At 36.6% G+C, this 13,146-nt stretch overlaps 1 protein-coding gene across 1 annotated transcript in view; it reads right to left on the bottom strand.

The window, feature by feature from the left end:
- LOC127462239 (collagen alpha-1(VII) chain-like) overlaps positions 1 to 13,146 on the bottom strand; it is a 142,766-nt gene that overhangs the window by 105,968 nt on the left and 23,652 nt on the right. The window contains exons 19-25 of the mRNA XM_051770693.1: positions 11,380 to 11,519; positions 10,549 to 10,672; positions 6,998 to 7,141; positions 3,142 to 3,326; positions 953 to 2,757; positions 585 to 597; positions 326 to 451 (exon numbers count right to left, since the gene is read on the bottom strand). Coding sequence (XP_051626653.1) covers positions 326 to 451; positions 585 to 597; positions 953 to 2,757; positions 3,142 to 3,326; positions 6,998 to 7,141; positions 10,549 to 10,672; positions 11,380 to 11,519 — 2,537 coding nt within the window. The remainder of the gene's footprint in view (positions 1 to 325; positions 452 to 584; positions 598 to 952; positions 2,758 to 3,141; positions 3,327 to 6,997; positions 7,142 to 10,548; positions 10,673 to 11,379; positions 11,520 to 13,146) is intronic.

The raw sequence follows: 13,146 nt of genomic DNA, 5'->3' as shown, positions 1-13,146 counted from the left end.
CAGATTTAAACACAGATTAAACACAGATTTAAACACAGATTAAACACGGACTAAAACTCAGATTAAACACAGACTTAAACACAGGCTAAAACTCAGACTTAAACACAGATTAAACACAGATTAAACACAGACTAAAACACTCCTTGGCTCGTGCAACGAAAGGAAGAGGCCGAGTTGCCCACCCAGGAGATCTTTTCATCTCCTCAGACTATTTTTATTTATTTCAAGTCTATTTAAAGACTCTTTATTTCAAGTCTATTTAAAGACTAATCCTTTAAAGCCTATTTTTATTTGAAATATCCCCCCCTGAAATCCAGATTCTCACCTGGGAACACCAAGGTCCACAAGGCTCCTGCTCTTTTGGGATGTGTGGTTGGGCTGGTGATGGATCAGGATCCTGGGCCTTGGTCTCCGAGTCACCAAAGGGCTCCGTGGCCTCGTTTTTGGCAACCTGGGCACAGAGTTGGGCTCGGATTAGGGATCAAAAACTGACTTCCAACAGGTCTCAGGAGCTTTAACATCCTTTAATATCCCCACTCGCCCTCCCTCGAGTCCAACAGACACAAAGGCAGGGGTTCTTCAACCCCCTGGGAATTCCTGGGAATTCCAGAAGGGGGGATAAAGGGGCGGAGGAGATGAGGAAGAGGAAGAGAAGATGAAGGGATGGGAGTTTTGGGAGCTACCACTCAAATTTGGGAGGCGAGTCTGTGGTTTAGTCGGTGGTTTAGTCTAAGGTTGTGTCTAAGTCGGTGGTTTAGTCAGTGGTTTAGTCGGTAGTTTAGTCGGTGGTTTAGTCTTAGTCGGTGGTTTAGTCTTGGTCGGTGGTTTAGTCTTAGTCGGTGGTTTAGTCGGTGGTTTAGTCGGTGGTTTAGTCTTGGTCGGTGGTTTAGTCGGTGGTTTAGTCTTAGTCGGTGGTTTAGTCGGTGGTTTAGTCGGTGGTTTAGTCTTGGGCGGTGGTTTAGTCGGTGGTTTAGTCTTGGGCGGTGGTTTAGTCGGTGGTTTAGTCGGTGGTTTAGTCTTGGTCAGTGGTTTAGTCGGTGGTTTAGTCTTAGTCGGTGGTTTAGTCGGTGGTTTAGTCTTGGTCAGTGGTTTAGTCGGTGGTTTAGTCTTAGTCGGTGGTTTAGTCGGTAGTTTAGTCGGTGGTTTAGTCTTGGGCGGTGGTTTAGTCTTGGGCGGTGGTTTAGTCTTGGTCGGTGGTTTAGTCGGTGGTTTAGTCGGTGGTTTAGTCTTGGGCGGTGGTTTAGTCTTGGTTGGTGGTTTAGTCAGTGGTTTAGTCTTGGGCGGTGGTTTAGTCGGTGGTTTAGTCTTGGTCGGTGGTTTAGTCGGTGGTTTAGTCTTGGTCGGTGGTTTAGTCTTGGTCAGTGGTTTAGTCTTGGTCGGTGGTTTAGTCGGTGGTTTAGTCGGTGGTTCAGTCTTGGGCGGTGGTTTAGTCTTGGGCGGTGGTTTAGTCGGTGGTTTAGTCTTGGTCGGTGGTTTAGTCGGTGGTTTAGTCTTGGTCGGTGGTTTAGTCTTGGTCGGTGGTTTAGTCTTAGTCGGTGGTTTAGTCTTAGTCGGTGGTTTAGCCGGTGGTTTAGTCTTGGTCGGTGGTTTAGTCGGTGGTTTAGTCGGTGGTTTAGTCTTGGTTGGTGGTTTAGTCGGTGGTTTAGTCTTGGTCGGTGGTTTAGTCGGTGGTTTAGTCGGTGGTTTAGTCTTGGTTGGTGGTTTAGTCGGTGGTTTAGTCTTGGTCGGTGGTTTAGTCTTGGTCGGTGGTTTAGTCAGTGGTTTAGTCTTGGTCGGTGGTTTAGTCAGTGGTTTAGTCTTGGTCGGTGGTTTAGTCGGTGGTTTAGTCTTGGGCGGTGGTTTAGTCGGTGGTTTAGTCTTGGGCGGTGGTTTAGTCGGTGGTTTAGTCTTGGTCGGTGGTTTAGTCTTAGTCGGTGGTTTAGTCGGTGGTTTAGTCGGTGGTTTAGTCTTGGGCGGTGGTTTAGTCGGTGGTTTAGTCTTAGTCGGTGGTTTAGTCGGTGGTTTAGTCGGTGGTTTAGTCTTGGTCAGTGGTTTAGTCGGTGGTTTAGTCGGTGGTTTAGTCTTGGGCGGTGGTTTAGTCTTGGTCGGTGGTTTAGTCGGTGGTTTAGTCTTGGTCGGTGGTTTAGTCTTGGGCGGTGGTTTAGTCGGTGGTTTAGTCGGTGGTTTAGTCGGTGGTTTAGCCGGTGGTTTAGTCTTGGTCGGTGGTTTAGTCTTGGTTGGTGGTTTAGTCAGTGGTTTAGTCTTGGGCGGTGGTTTAGTCGGTGGTTTAGTCTTAGTCGGTGGTTTAGTCGGTGGTTTAGTCTTGGTCGGTGGTTTAGTCTTGGTTGGTGGTTTAGTCAGTGGTTTAGTCTTGGGCGGTGGTTTAGTCGGTGGTTTAGTCTTGGTTGGTGGTTTAGTCGGTGGTTTAGTCTTAGTCGGTGGTTTAGTCGGTGGTTTAGTCGGTGGTTTAGTCTTGGGCGGTGGTTTAGTCTTGGGCGGTGGTTTAGTCTTGGGCGGTGGTTTAGTCGGTGGTTTAGTCGGTGGTTTAGTCTTGGGCGGTGGTTTAGTCTTGGGCGGTGGTTTAGTCGGTGGTTTAGTCGGTGGTTTAGTCTTGGTCAGTGGTTTAGTCGGTGGTTTAGTCGGTGGTTTAGTCTTGGTCAGTGGTTTAGTCGGTGGTTTAGTCTTGGTCGGTGGTTTAGTCTTAGTCGGTGGTTTAGTCGGTGGTTTAGTCTTGGGCGGTGGTTTAGTCGGTGGTTTAGTCTTAGTCGGTGGTTTAGTCTTAGTCGGTGGTTTAGTCGGTGGTTTAGTCGGTGTTTAAGTCTGTGGTTTATCCTGTGGTTTAGCCCGTTTTTAAGTCTAAATCTGTGTTTAATCTGGGTTTTGTCTGTGTTTATACCTGTGTTTAATCCTGTGTTTAAACCTGTGTTTAATCTGTGTTTAAACCTGTGTTTAATCAGTGGTTATGTCTGTGTTTACATCTGTGTTTAAGTCTAAATCTGTGTTTAATCTGTGTTTTGTCTGTGTTTAATCTGTTTAAATCTGTGTTGGGACCCGTTGGTTGTCCTAAATCCCCATTTTGCCCCGGGGAAGATCATCCTTGGGCAACATTCCACACCCAATCAGGGCTGGTTGATATTCCCGGGAATCCTTTTGGGATCTCACCTTTCCAGCCGGGAGCAGAGGGTGGGAACAAAGAGCCTCGATGAGCTCCCGCAGGACCTGGGGAAGGTCCTCGAAGGTGCCGGCGTAGAAAATATTCCCAATATTCCGGGGGTTTTCCCGCGGCAGGATCCGGCTGAGTTCCACGGGATCGGCTCCCGAGATTCCAACGGCCAGGATGTGGATGCCTGGAACAGAAATCTGGCTCAGAAACAGCAAAAAAAGGTTTAAAATCGGAATTTTTCGGGGCTCTCGTCGCGATATTCCTGGAAAAAAAAAGGATAAAGGAGAGAGAAAAAAAAGGATAAAGGAGAGGGGGAAAAAAGGATAAAGGAGAGGAAAAAAGGAAAAAAAGGAAAAAAAAGAGAGGTAAAAAAGGATGAAGGAGAGGAAAAAAAGGAGAAAGGAGAGGAATAAAAGGAGAAAGGAGAGGAATAAAAGGAGAAAGGAGAGGAATAAAAGGAGAAAGGAGAGGGAAAAAGGATAAAGGAGAGGAAAAAAAGGAAAAAAAGGAAAAAAAAGAGAGGTAAAAAAGGATGAAGGAGAGGGAAAAAAAGGAAAAAAAGGATAAAGGAGTGGAAAAAAGATAAAGGAGAGGGGAAAAAGGATAAAGGAGAGGGGGAAAAGGATAAAGGAGAGGAAAAAAAAGGATAAAGGAGAGGGGGAAAAGGATAAAGGAGAGGGGAAAAAAAGGATAAAGGAGAGGAAAAATGGATAAAGGAGAGGAAAAAAGGAAAAAAGGAGAGGAAAAAAGATAAAGGAGAGGGGAAAAAGGATAAAGGAGAGGAAAAAAGGAAAAAAAGGAAAAAAGGAAAAAAGGAAAAAAGGAAAAAAGGAAAAAAAGGAAAAAAGGAAAAAAAGGAAAAAAAGGAAAAAAAGGAAAAAAAGGAAAAAAAGGAAAAAAAGGAAAAAAAGGAAAAAAGGGAAAAAAGGGAAAAAGGAAAAAAAGGAAAAAAAGGAAAAAAAGGAAAAAAAGGAAAAAAAGGAAAAAAAGGAAAAAAAGGAAAAAAGGGAAAAAGGGAAAAAAGGAAAAAAAGGAAAAAAGGAAAAAAGGAAAAAAGGAAAAAAGGATAAAGGAGAGGGGAAAAAGGAAAAAAGGAGAGAAAGAAAGGATAAAGGAGAGGAATAAAAGGAGAAAGGAGAGGAATAAAAGGAGAAAGGAGAGGGAAAAAGGATAAAGGAGAGGAAAAAGGAAAAAAGGAGAGGAAAAAAAAATAAAGGAGAGGGAAAAAAGGAAAAAAGGAAAAAAGGAAAAAAGGAAAAAAGGAAAAAAGGAAAAAAAGGAAAAAAAGGAAAAAAAAGAGAGGTAAAAAAGGATGAAGGAGAGGGAAAAAAAGGAAAAAAGGAGAGGAAAAAAGATAAAGGAGAGGGGAAAAAGGATAAAGGAGGGGAAAAATAGGAAAAAAGGATAAAGGAGAGGAAAAAAAGGATAAAGGAGAGGAAAAAAAGGATAAAGGAAAGGAAAAAAGGATAAAGGAGAGGGAAAAAAGGAGAAAGGAGAGGGGAAAAAGGATAAAAAGAGGGGAAAAAAGAAAAAAGGAGAGGAAAAAAGGATAAAGGAGAGGAAAAAAGGATAAAGGAGAGGGAAAATAGGAAAAAAAGGATAAAGGAGAGGAAAAAAGGATAAAGAAGAGGAAAAAAAAGGAAAAAAAGGATAAAGGAGAGGGAAAAAAAGGATAAAGGAGAGGGGGGAAAAAAGGAATAAAAGGATAAAGGAGAGGAAAAAAAGGATAAAGGAGAGGAAAAAAAGAATAAAGGAGAGGAAAAAAGGATAAAGGAGGGGAAAAATAGGAAAAAAGGATAAAGGAGAGGAAAAAAAGGATAAAGGAGAGGAAAAAAAGGATAAAGGAAAGGAAAAAAGGAAAAAGGAGAGGGAAAAAAGGAGAAAGGAGAGGGGAAAAAGGATAAAAAAGAGGGAAAAAAGAAAAAAGGAGAGGAAAAAAGGATAAAGGAGAGGGAAAAAAAGGATAAAGGAGAGGGAAAAAGGAAAAAAGGAGAGGAAAAAAGGATAAAGGAAAAGGGGGAAAAGGATAAAGGAGAGGGGGAAAAGGATAAAGGAGAGGGGGAAAAGGATGAAGGAGAGGGGGAAAAGGAAAAAAAGGATAAAGGGGAGGGGAAAAAAAGGGAAAAAATGATAAAGGAAAGGGGAAAAAAGGATAAAGGAGAGGGGAAAAGGAAAAAAAAGGAAAAAAAGGATAAAGGAGAGGAAAAATAGGATAAAGGAGAGGAAAAATAGTATAAAGGAGAGGAAAAATGGATAAAGGGGAGGAAAAAGGAAAAAAAGAGAGGAAAAAAGGATAAAGGAGAGGGAGAAAGGATAAAGGAGAGGGAAAGAAGGATAAAGGAGAGGAAAAAAGGAGAAAGGAGAGGAAAAAAAGGAAAAAAGGATAAAGGAGAGGAAAAAAGGATAAAGGAGAGGGAAAAAGGATAAAGGAGAGGGAAAAAGGAAAAAAAGGAAAAAAGGAAAAAAGGAAAAAAAGGAAAAAAAGGAAAAAAAGGAAAAAAAGGAAGAAAAGGAAAAAAGGAAAAAAAGGAAAAAAGGAAAAAAGGAAAAAAGGAAAAAAGGAAAAAAGGAAAAAAGGAAAAAAGGAAAAAAGGAAAAAAGGAAAAAAGGAAAAAAGGAAAAAAGGAAAAAAAAAAAAAAAGGAAAAAAGGGAAAAAAGGAAAAAAGGAAAAAAGGAAAAAAAGGAAAAAAGGAAAAAAAGGAAAAAAGGAAAAAAGGAAAAAAGGAAAAAGGAGAGGAAAAAAGGATAAAGGAGAGGGGAAAAAGGAAAAAAGGAGAGAAAAAAGGAAAAAAGGATTAAGGAGAGGAAAAAAAGGATAAAGGAGAGGCAAAAAAATAAAGGAGAGGAAAAAAGGATAAAGGAGAGGGAAAAAGGATAAAGGAGAGGGAAAAAAGGATAAAAAAGAGGGGAAAAATGATAAAGGAGAGGAAAATGGATAAAGGAGAGGAAAAAAGGAGAAAGGAGAGGAAAAAAGGAGAGAGGAAAAAGAGGATGAAGGAGAGGAAAAAAAGGACAAAAAGGATAAAGGAAAGGAAAAAAGGAAAAAAGGAGAGGGAAAAAAGATAAAGGAGAGGGGAAAAGGATAAAGGAGAGGGAAAAAGGAGAAAGGAGAGGAATGAAAGGATAAAGGAGAGGGAAAAAGGATAAAGGGAGGAAGGAAAAAAGGAAAAAAGGGGAAAAAAGGGAAAAAAGGAAAAAAAGGAAAAAAAGGAAAAAAAGGAAAAAAAGGAAAAAAAGGAAAAAAAGGAAAAAAAGGAAAAAAAGGAAAATGGAAAAAGAGGAAAAAAAGGAAAAAAGGGAAAAAAGGGAAAAAGGGAAAAGGAAAAAGGAAAAAAGGATAAAGGAGAGGAAAAAGAGGATAAAGGAGAGGAAAAAAAGGATAAAGGAGAGGGAAAAAGGATAAAGGAGAGGGGAAAAAAAGGATTAAAGAGAGGGAAAAAGGATAAAGGAGAGGAAAAAAGGAGAGGAAAAAAAGGATAAAGGAGAGGAAAAAGGATAAAGGATAAAGGAAAAAAAAAGGATAAAGGATAATTTGGGAGGTGTGTCAGGGCAGGGTTGTGGGAGGGATGGGTTTGGGAGTGGGTGGAGCAGGTGAGATGATGCCAAAATATCACAATTAAAATTGAATATTTCAATTAAAGGAGAGGACAAAGAGGATAAAAAGAGGATAAAAGCCCAAAATAAAGACTATTTTGTGAAATAAAGAAGAGCAGTTTTGCCTTTTAAGGCTCCAAACCAGCCCAGGGAATTGTTGCTCCCATTTTAGGGCACCGAGTTCTCCCAGTGACCCCTCACCGGATATTCCACCCCCTGGAAAATTCCAGGAGAAGTTTGGGAATGAGGGAATCGCTCACCCAAAGCCTGGGCTGCCCGGGCTGGAGGCCCCACGTCGTCCTGGGAAGGTCCATCCGTCACCAGCAGCAGGACCTGAGGGAATTCCGGCCTCATCCCGCGGGAGGGCTGGAAGAGCTCCCGGAGCGCGAAGGAGATGGCGCGGCCTGGGAAAGATTATTGGGGAGATTCGAAGTGTTTTTCTGATAATTTTGGGAAAAATTATTCAGATTTGAAGAATTTTTCTTATAATTTTTTGGGGAAAAATTATTCAGATTTGAAGCGTTTTTATTATAATTTTTGGGGGGAAAATTATTCAGATTTAAAGCATTTTTCTTCTATTTTTTTGGGAAAAATTATTCAGATTTAAAGCATTTTTCTTCTATTTTTTTGGGAAAAATTATTCAGATTTGAAGCATTTTTCTTATAATTTTGAAGGAAAATTTATTCAGATTCGAAGTGTTTTTCTTATAATTATTTGGGGAAAAAATTATTCAGATTCAAAGTGTTTTTCTTATAATTTTTGGGAAAAAAAATTATTCAGATTTGAAGCGTTTTTCTTATAATTTTGGGGGAAAAATTATTCAGATTTAAAGTATTTTTCTTATAATTTTGGAAAAAAATTATTCAGATTTGAAGAATTTTTCTTATAATTTCTAGGGAAAAATTATTCAGATTTGAAGCGTTCTTCTCGTAATTTTTGGGGAAAAAATTATTCAGATTCGAAGCATTTTTATTATAATTTTTGGGGAAAAATTATTCAGATTTGAAGCGTTTTTCTTATAATTTTGGGGGGAAAATTATTCAGATTTGAAGAGTTTTTCTTATAATTTTGGGGGAAAAATTATTCAGATTTAAAGCTTTTTTTTTATAATTTTTTGGGAAAAAATTATTCAGATTTGAAGCGTTTTTCTTATAATTTTGGGGAAAAAATTATTCAGATTTTAAGGATTTTTCTTATAATTTTGGGGAAAAAATTATTCAGATTTGAAGCATTTTTCTTATAATTTTTGGGGAAAAATTATTCAGATTTGAAGCGTTTTTCTTATAATTTTGGGAAAAAAATTATTCAGATTTGAAGCGTTTTTCTTATAATTTTGGAAAAAAAATTTATTCAGATTCGAAGTATTTTTCTTATAATTTGGGGGGAAAATTATTCAGATTTGAAGCGTTTTTCTTATAATTTTTTGGGAAAAATTATTCAGATTTAAAGCATTTTTATTATAATTTTTGGGAAAAATTATTCAGATTTAAAACATTTTTATTATAATTTTGGGGGAAAAAATATTCAGATTTAAAGTATTTTTCTTATAATTTTCGGGAAAAAATTATTCAGATTTGAAGTGTTTTTCTTATAATTTTAATTTAATTTAATTTAAACTAATTTAATTTTAATTGAATTTAATTTAAATTAATTTAATTTAAATTTAATTTAATTTGAATTAATTTGATTTTAATTTCATTTAATTTAAATTAATTTTAATTTTAATTTAATTTAAGTTAATTTAATTTTAATTTCATTTAAATTTAATTTAAATTAATTTTAATTTAATTTAAATTAATTTTAATTTTAATTTAATTTAAATTAATTTAATTTTAATTTCATTTAAATTTAATTTAAATTAATTTTTTAAATTAATTTTAATTTTAATTTTAATTTCATTCAGGGAATGAAGTGTCCTCCTGGGAAGTGCTGCCCCTCTTCTTTTTAAGGAAGTTTTTTAACAACGAGCTGGTTTTTTTTTCTTAAAAAACAACTTTTTAAAGGCAAAAAGTTTCAGAATTTCCTGGATTATTGAGGAGTTTGGATTTTGGACAACAAATTGGACAAAGGACCCCACAGAAACAGGACAGGGCCCATTTTGGGGCTGAGGGAACAAGGCAAGAATTGTATAAAAAAACCCCCTCAAGTAGAGTTAAATAATGAAATATTTATATAATAATGAAGAAATATTTATAAAATAATAAAGAAATATTTATAAAAGAATGAAGAAATATTTATAAAAGAATGAAGAAATATTTATAAAAGAAATAAGAAATATTTATAAAATAATGAAGAAATATTTATATAATGAAGAAATATACATGTAATAATGAAGAAATAGTTATATAACAGTGAAGAAATATTTAAAATAATGAAGAACTATATATAAAATTATGAAGAAATATTTAGATGACAGTGAAGAAATATTTATAAAAGAAATAAGAAATATTTATAAAAGAAATAAGAAATATTTATAAAATTATGAAGAAATATTTATATGACAGTGAATATTTATAAAAGAAATAAGAAATATTTATAAAATTATGAAGAAATATTTATATAAGAGTGAAGGAATATTTATATAATAATGAAGAAATGTTTAAAATAATGAAGAACTATATATAAAATTATGAAGAAATATTTATAAAATTATGAAGAAATTATTTATAAAATTATAAAGAAATATTTATATAATAATGAAGAAATATTTATATAATAATGAAGAAATATTTATAAAATAATGAAGAAATATTTATATAAGAGTGAAGAAATATTTAAAATAATGAAGAAATATATATAAAATTTGGAAGAAATATTTATAAAATTATGAAGAAATATTTATACAATAATGAAGAAATATTTAAAATAATGAAGAAATATATATATAAAATAATGAAGAAATGTATATATAAAATAATGAAGAAATATATATATAAAATAATAAAGAAATATTTATAAAAGAATGAAGAATTATTTATATAATAATGAAGAAATATTTATATAATAATGAAGAAATATTTATAAAATAATGAAGAAATATTTATGTAAAAATGAAGAAATATTTATGTAAAAATGAAGAAATATTTATGTAAAAATGAAGAAATATTTATAAAATAATGAAGAACCATTTATATAACAGTGAGGAAATATTTATATAATAATGAAGAAATATTTATAAAATAATGAAGAAATATTTATAAACTAATGAAGAAATATTTATGCAATAATGAAGAAATATTTTTGTAATAATGAAGAAATATTTATATAAGAGTGAAGAAATATTTATGTAATAATGAAGAAATAGTTAAAAAATAATGAAGAAATATTTATAAAATTATGAAGAAATATTTATATAACAGTGAAGAAATATTTATAAAATTATGAAGAAATATTTATAAAATATTGAAGAAATATTTATAAAAGAAATAAGAAATATTTATAAACTAATGAAGAAATATATATAAAATGATGAAGAAATATTTGTAAAATAATGAAGGAATATTTATATAACAGTGAAGAAATAGTTATAAAATAATGAAGGAATATTTATATAATCATGAAGAAATATTTATAAAATAATGAAGAAATATTTATAAAATAATGAAGAAATATTTATATAACAGTGAAGAAATATTTAAAATAATGAAGAACTATATATAAAATTATGAAAAATATTTATAAAATTATGAAGAAACATTTATACAATAATGAAGAAATATGTATCCAATAATGAAGAAATATTTAAAATACTGAAGAAATATTTACGTACTAATGACGAAATGTTTCTAAAGTTAAGAAGAAATAGCACACCTGTTCTGGTGTTGCCCCCCGTGTAGTTGAGCCCCTTGATGGCTCCCAGGGCCCCGTTTCGGTCGCGGTGCCGCTGGAAGTGAAAGGCCACCCTGGGCTCCTCGCTGAACTGGGCAAGGGCCACCTGCCAAAAAAAAGGGAGGATATTCAGAATATTCAGCAGGAAAACACCTCCAGGGAAACAGGGATTTTAATTCCTGTCTTTTTTTGGTGGTTTTGGAGCACTTGGACTTCGTGGTCCACAACCTGTGAGCACGGGGATGAACAAAAAAAGGGGGAATATTCAGAATATTCAGAAGGAAAACACCTCCAGGAAAACAAGGATTTTAATTCCTGTCTTTTTTTGGTGTCTTTGGAGCACTTGGACTTCGTGGTCCACAACCTGTGAGCACAGGGGTGAGCAAAAAAGGGGGAATATTCAGAATATTCAGCAGGAAAACACCTCCAGGAAAACAGGGATTATAATTCCTGTCTTTTTTGGTGTCTTTGGAGCACTTGGACTCACAGGGGTGAGTAAAAAGGGGAATATTCAGAATATTCAGAAGGAAAACATCTCCAGGAAAACAGGGATTTTAATTCCTGTCTTTTTTTGGTGTCTTTGGAGCACTTGGACTCACAGGGGTGAGCAAAAAGGGGGAATATTCAGAATATTCAGCAGGAAAACACCTGCAGGGAAACAGGGATTTTAATTCCTGTCTTTTTTAGTGTCTTTGGAGCACTTGGACTTCGTGGTCCACAACCTGTGAGCACGGGGATGAGCAAAAAAGGGGGAATATTCAGAATATCCAGCAGGAAAACACCCTCAGGAAAAGGGAAGAACCAAGTCCTTGCCTGTGTCCCCTCGGGGCCGATCTTGGGGAAGTAGGAAACGACCCGGAAGAGGAAATCCTTCACTTTGTGGAAGTTGCTCCGCCCGATGCTCGAGGACTCGTCCACCAGGAACGCGACGTCCGCCCGGAGCTTCCCGCAGACTGCGGGGGGAGAGGGAATTCCCGTGACAAAGGGGGGCCCCGAGCAGGATTTGGGGTTTTTTTTGGGGGGTTCAGAGCAACTCAAGAAACCCCAAAAGTTCTTGTGACGCTGAGTGTTGGCAGTTGAACGGGCGGCGCCTTCACCCCTGGGATTTGTGGGGTTTGGTTCTTCCTTGTCTTCCCTGCTCAAGGAATTCAGAGCAGTTTTGGGGATTTATGGGGTTTGGCTCTTCCTTGTCTTCCCTACTCAAGGAATTAAGAGCAGTTTTGGGGATTTATGGGATTTATGGGGTTTGGCTCTTCCCCAACATTGCCCACTCTCCCTACTCAAGGAATTCAGAGCAGTTATGGGGGTTTATGGGATTTATGGGGTTTGGCTCTTCCTTGTCTTCCCCGACAAGGAATTCAGAGCAGTTTTGGGGATTTATGGGATTTAGGGGTTTTGGCTCTTCCCCAACGTTTTCCATTCTCCCTGCTCAAGTAATCAAGAGCAGTTTTGGGAATTTATGGGGTTTGGCTCTGCCCCGACATTGCCCACTCTCCCTACTCAAGGAATTCAGAGCAGTTTTGGGGATTTATGGGATTTATGGGGTTTGGCCCTTCCTTGTCTTCCCTACTCAAGGAATTCAGAGCAGTTTGGGGGATTTATGGGGTTTATGGGGGTTGGTTCTTCCCTGACATTGCCCACTCTCCCTAAGCAAGGAAGTAAGGGCAGTTTTGGGGATTTATGGGGTTTGGCTCTTCCCTGACATTGCCCACTCTCCCTACTCAAGGAATTCAGAGCAGTTTGGGGGATTTAGAGGATTTAGGGGGTTTGGTTCTTCCTGACATTGCCCACTCTCCCTACTCAAGGAATTCAGAGCAGTTATGGGGGTTTATGGGATTTATGGGGTTTGGCTCTTCCTTGTCTTCCCTACTCAAGGAATTAAGAGCAGTTTGGGGATTTATGGGATTTCTGGGGTTTGGGTCTTCCCAATGTTTTCCATTCTCCCTGCTCAAGGAATCAAGAGCAGTATTGGGGATTTACGGGGTTTGGTTCTTCCCCGACATTGCCCACTCTCCCTACTCTAGGAATTCAGAGCAGTTTTGGGGGATTTATGGGATTTATGGAGTGTGGGTTTTCCCTGACATTGCCCACTCTCTGTACTCATAGAATTGAGAGCATTTTTAGGGATTTATGGGATTTATAGGGTTTGGCTCTTCCCCAACATTTCCCACTCTCTCTGCTCAAGGAAGTCAGAGCATTTTTGGGGATTTATGAGGTTTGGCTCTTCCTTGTCTTCTCTACTTGAGGAATTCAGAGCAGTTTGGGGGATTTATCGGATTTATGGGGTTTGGCTCTTCCCTGACATTCCCCACTCTCCCTACTGAAGAAATTCAGAGCAGTTTTGGGGATTTATGGGATTTCTGGGGTTTGGCTCTTCACCAATATCACCCACTTTCCCTATTCAAGGAATTCAGAGCAGGTTTGGGGATTTATGGGATTTATAGGATTTGGCTCTTCCCTGACATTGCCCACTCTCCCTACTAAAGGAATCAAGAGCATTTTTGGGGATTTATGGGATTTGGCTCTTCCTTGTCTTCCCTGACAAGAAATTCAGAGCAGTTTTGGGAATTTATGGGATTT

The sequence above is a fragment of the Manacus candei genome, unplaced genomic scaffold, assembly GCF_025592945.1.
Source record: "Manacus candei isolate 608988 ecotype Guabito, Panama unplaced genomic scaffold, ASM2559294v1 h1tg000123l, whole genome shotgun sequence".
NCBI classification, from domain to species: Eukaryota; Metazoa; Chordata; class Aves; order Passeriformes; family Pipridae; genus Manacus; species Manacus candei.
This window is presented reverse-complemented; position numbering and strand designations above follow the sequence as displayed.